At 54.0% G+C, this 5,042-nt stretch overlaps 1 protein-coding gene across 1 annotated transcript; it reads left to right on the top strand.

The window, feature by feature from the left end:
- Positions 1 to 1,706: 1,706 nt before the first annotated feature.
- Positions 1,707 to 4,196, top strand: LOC144118560 (uncharacterized). The gene is made up of 2 exons (XM_077651469.1): positions 1,707 to 2,673; positions 3,173 to 4,196. The coding sequence occupies exons 1-2, from the start codon at positions 1,783 to 1,785 to the stop codon at positions 3,491 to 3,493; spliced, it is 1,212 nt and encodes a 403-aa protein (XP_077507595.1). The 5' UTR covers positions 1,707 to 1,782; the 3' UTR covers positions 3,494 to 4,196.
- Positions 4,197 to 5,042: the final 846 nt, after the last annotated feature.

Below are 5,042 nucleotides of genomic sequence, written 5' to 3'. Positions count from 1 at the left end.
CCCTGCGTAGAGATGAGGGCGTAACCCAAACATGGGGTGGTGCAGAAGATCATTTCGGTCTTGGTGATCCTGTAATTTTTGAACTACACGTTCATAGAGCTTCCTAGAAAGGAAGTGAGCGAAATGGGTCTGTGATGTTCCAGACCGGATGACTTTCTGGGCTTTGGTGTCAGGTGATAACCGCGTGCTTCCACTCTTGGGTACCTTTCCGGTCTTCCGTAGATGGTTGAAATAGTCTGTGATGTTGTCGATTTGTTCCGGGCCCAGAATGCGCTTAATGACGTTGCCGATCCTGTCTTCGCCTGGTGCCATGTTCTTTGTGACGGATAAGACTGTGGCTCAGATATCCTCGTCTGTTAAGATCGGTCTAGATGGTCATTTTTTTTCCCTTGACGTTCTTGACTACATGCCGGATGGCTGTCTTGTCCTACGTATATCTTTCTTTACGAGCCTTCCCGGAGGGCTTTACCATCCCTTGTGAAGGCGTGGGATATCCTTTGGAGCGTCTTCTGGCTTTCTTACTACTTCTTGTAGGGATTAATCAGGAGCCTGAGGATCGCCCACTTCAGGGGCGTTCCCAGGCTACCTGGCAGTGAATTAAAAAACTGGTCCCAGTTATGCCAGGCCACAGTTACTGCAGTCCACTCCGCGATTTGTGCTATGCGTAAGCGAAGTTCACAGTTGTACTTCTGGATCTTCGTTCCGCCTTTTAGTGAACCCTCGTCGCTCCTCCCAAAGGTGAACGAGGTGGTTGTCGACTTCCGGTGTCACCTCCGTTCTTTTGATCCTGTTGGTGTCCGGCGCCGACGCAGCCGGACTGTTTTCGCACTCGTGGCCTTCCTATTGCTCTCGCATTGAAAATTCACAGGAACACCTAATTACATTATGCGTTGGCAATGCGATAGAATGAGATGCTGTTGATGCCTTTACCGGAGGTGACATCACTCGTGGTCGGGTGACGTCACTTCCTTCGAGCCAAAGGGCGAATTTTATGACGACACATTTGTTTCCCGGCTAGGCTTTTAATGCTATCGCGCTGAAATATATGCCCGCTTCTAACCTCTTCTCTCCTCCTGAGGACTATTATCTCGAGAATCTCTTAACTAAGCAACAAGCAAAAGCGTCCACACTCGCCCCTCGTGGGTTCTCGCGTCATGCCCAGCTCTGTATGGCTAGCATGGCTGGTATCCACGTGTCTTTTCCTCTTTGTTGGACCCCGACCCATGTTATTTATTGCTTTTCATATCGCACTCGATTAGTGCATCATAGTGAAGGTGACCTTGACAGAGAGAGTGGCACGCACCGCGAAACTTTCCCATCTTCCAACAATAAATAACCTCACTTTCCTCCTTGCATCCTTGGTGGCGTTCATCAGATCGCGAACACGCTACGGTGGAGGAATGGTCGGCAGAATAATCGCCGTGAACCCGGGGTACCAGCTCGTGAAAAAAAGGAAGCTTGCGACTAACAGCTGACGCTATAAAGAATTCAACAAATATGACCATCGCAGAAGGATATATTACGTGTTTACGACTCATCGCCCTCAATAAAACAACCTCCTCTGTTTGCGCTGCCTTCTTCTCATCTGGTGGCTAATCCCACGAGGAAAGAGCCCGTATTGTGAAAAAGAAGAACTCGCAGGTTCGTGAGTCCTCGTGCTTTTCGTGGGCTAGAGCTCCTCTCGTTCAGCTGTCCACCAGAAATCACCGTCCCCAACCTCAGCCTAGTCCCAGCCCTCCCTTCCGCACATCCGCTGCCAGTTTTCGCCCCAGCGTCGCAAAAATGTCGCGCAACCCTCCACCTGTCCTCTCGGACACGGGCGAAGCGTCCCGCTTGTCACGACTCTTCTCCGAGTCGGCGTCGCGGGCCTCCCGGGCGTCGCGGTCCGCCGCGCGAGCTGTGGGTCGCAGCATCGCCACCGAGATGACAGTTGCGCTGAGCGAGGCGACCGTCTCCCGGCGGCCCTTCTACCCGACCGAAACCGAAGTGGAGGCGGAGCCGCGCAGCCCGGCCACCTTCTCCTGGGACGCCTCGCTGCTGGCGGCCAGCGCCAGCGTCTTCTGGGTGCTGCTCGACGTGCTGGTCAAGCTGAACCCGTCCATCCCGACGCCCAAGCTGCTCTTCCACGTCTCGGTGGGCGTCTTCGCTGGCAGCATGTCACTCATGTCGGGCGTCGCCGAGCCGTACGGCCCGCTGCCGATGCAGCCGCTGCTCTTCATGCGCAGCGTGGGCGTTTCTGGCTCGTTATTCGCGCGCATCTTTTCGCTGCGTTTCTTGACCGTGGTGGACGCGTTCACCGTCAGCAGCCTGGGGCCCGTGCTCTCCGCCGTGCCGACGTGCGTGACCCGAGAGGGCGCCACCGTGGGACGCGTCCTGCCGCTGTGCATGGGCGCCCTGGCGCTGGCCCTGCTGGGCTACGTCAACGGCAGCGCCACCGACGTGACGGCGGCGCGACGCTTCATGGCTGGCTGCGTGCTCACCCTGACGGCGTCGGTGCTGCGCGCCACGGTGCGCCAGTTCAACGACGCCGTGTCGGACGTTCCCAGCGTGGTGCAGGCCTTCCACTTTTCCTTCGTCAGCCTGATAGTGTCGTGCGTGCTCGTCGTCATGTTCGACAGCATGAAGCATCTGTACGACGACATCGACATGGGCACCATGGTGCTCCTGGCGCAGGTTAGTCGAATCGTAGCTCTGTCATTTGCGTGGAGCGGTTCGCAGGTGTCATCGGCGCGTTCAGCGAGGTAGTCTCTCGTCTTTGGCTTACCGGCTACCCGCAGGTCTACGGCAGCAGGCTCCTGCGTGCTTGTACCCCGCCAGCCGCCAAACACAAAGTTCGAAATTGAAATCTGAAACAGCGAAACTGAGGGCTGCTCGGGAAAAAAACAGAAGTGGGACGGGGGGATGACAGCGCACCCCGCTGATGTAGGGCGCTGGCAAAATTCATGTCCACCACGCCTTGGCACGGGGGTCATTGTCGGATTTGCCGGATAACAGGACTGTCCTGCTCCTGCGACGCGATGCTATTGCCATGTTTCAGGGAGAAAGAGGAAAGGAAAAGGCTCTCGTATTTCCGCTCTTAAGCAGACTTAAGTGCAATCCTGTAATTTACATTTTCTTGTCCATTGTACTCTTTCTATATATGCCATCGGGCACCTTTGTGCTTGGGGCGCAGGTGAGCTTCGCGTACATCTTCTCGCTGACCAAGGCGCGCAACCTGGTGAACTACTACGTGGTGAACGTGTTCTTGTACGTGCTGGACGCCTTCCTCTCCATGGCAGCGTCGCACTTCGTGCTCGAGGAGGGGCCCGGCCTCTACAGCTACTGCGCCGCCCTGCTCGTCATGGCCGCCGTGGTGATCGTCGAGGTCTGCAGGGTGGGACAGCTGCACCTCGACTTCTGCAGACGCCACAGCTGGTGGAACCTGCTCAACGCGCCCATTGTGCCCCGCCCGCGCCCGCCGCCCTTCCGCGGCATGGCCAGGGCTTCCACCTAGGTGCTTTATACGTTAGGCGCCACTCACGACTGGCAGGGTCTCTGACGACTGAGACGAGCGGACCATATCACCTGCTGCACACTGCCAGTCGCCATTTTACTGGAACAAATGTTTCATTATTTTTTACTCGTCACTACACTGCCGTTTCGTGTGCTCTGTCGGAAGTGTTTTCTATCGCAGTGAACTCTGAAGTCAGCTGCACGAACAGTTGTACGGACTGATTTGCTCGCTATCGATTCAGTATCTACGTAGCTTCCAGACGCGTATAAGTCTATGCAATCAAATGACAACATGGGTGGCCAGGGTGGACGACAACAAAGTTTGACGAAAGTGGCTAGTTGTATTGGCCGTCAGCGCGCGCTTGAGTGGTGTCGAGTTACCAGTGGATACAAGCTTGGGAAATGTGCTGTGAACACTGTGTTCCTGTGCATAAGTCTGGGGCGCGCGGGATTTCATAGCTTCCGTTTGTAAATGTCACACTGCTTCTGTGGAGGAGCAAGAATCAGAATCTCTCGCAGTTCATCACGTAACGCTGGAACCAAACCATTCGTAGAGGCTGCTGGGACAAGCAAGCTATGCACAAGCAACCATATAGGTGTTTGCGGAGGTGGTGACGCCTCATTGCCATATGGTTTTTCACCATCGCCAGTAAAAGAAGGTTATCGACAGTGAACTGTAGGAGAACTTGGAAGGCGGTGGTAGCATTCAAAACCTGCAGGTACTGTTTGTGACTGCTTTTTATGTTCTATTCGTGGCTCATGCTTTGCAGGTTTTTTTTTTAAATAGAATAGAAGCATGTGAGATACGTGTCCACCATCGCAGGACGCTGAAACGGGATCATTGAGATCACCCCAACTACTACGTGCTGTGCTGCGTTTCTAGGTTTTGAATTTCAATCATGCGGCCAAAACTCTATTGGTGTGTGCAGTGTTTGGCTGCAGCTCGTGCAGAATGTCTTACACGCACGGCGAGCCTAAGACGTGGTTTCATTGCATAGAAGCATTATGCTCCCACTTGGCATTGGGAGAACATAGGCGTTTGCAGGATCTATGCCTGTATAGCCTGACTGCTCTGGAATTGCTTATGAAGGTTTCACCTCTTGTTTAAACCTTAAGTTCCCGTATATAATTTTCAATCCATATTGCGCCAGAAAAAATTACCCCGTAGAACAGCCTGTGTGGCGATGCCACTTAGTCATGGGCACATCATTCTTGGGCGGCTGCACCTTGAACGAGACGTCGACGGTTGGATAGTCTGGATGACCAAACTTGAGGATATAATGTTGATGCCCTGCATTTCGTACTGGGTCATATTCTCGAGCTTGATGCCTTCCGAAGCCTTGGCCAGCACACCTGAGAACTTCGTCTTCGTGGCCGGTAAGTCCTGCAAGGAATTGTGCGTGGCTTTGACTGTGCACACGCGACTGCAACACTGTTACTTTGTAGGGTATACGGTGGTGTGGCTGCCTACTTCCCTTTGAGGGAGCGTATTCACTCTAAGTACATCTGACAACGTATCGCGCAGCAGGATGACGTCGTCTCGTATGTCA

The sequence above is a fragment of the Amblyomma americanum genome, chromosome 2, assembly GCF_052857255.1.
Source record: "Amblyomma americanum isolate KBUSLIRL-KWMA chromosome 2, ASM5285725v1, whole genome shotgun sequence".
NCBI lineage: Eukaryota > Metazoa > Arthropoda > Arachnida > Ixodida > Ixodidae > Amblyomma > Amblyomma americanum.
Note: the sequence above shows the minus strand (reverse complement) of the source record. Positions and strands in the feature narration are given on the sequence as shown.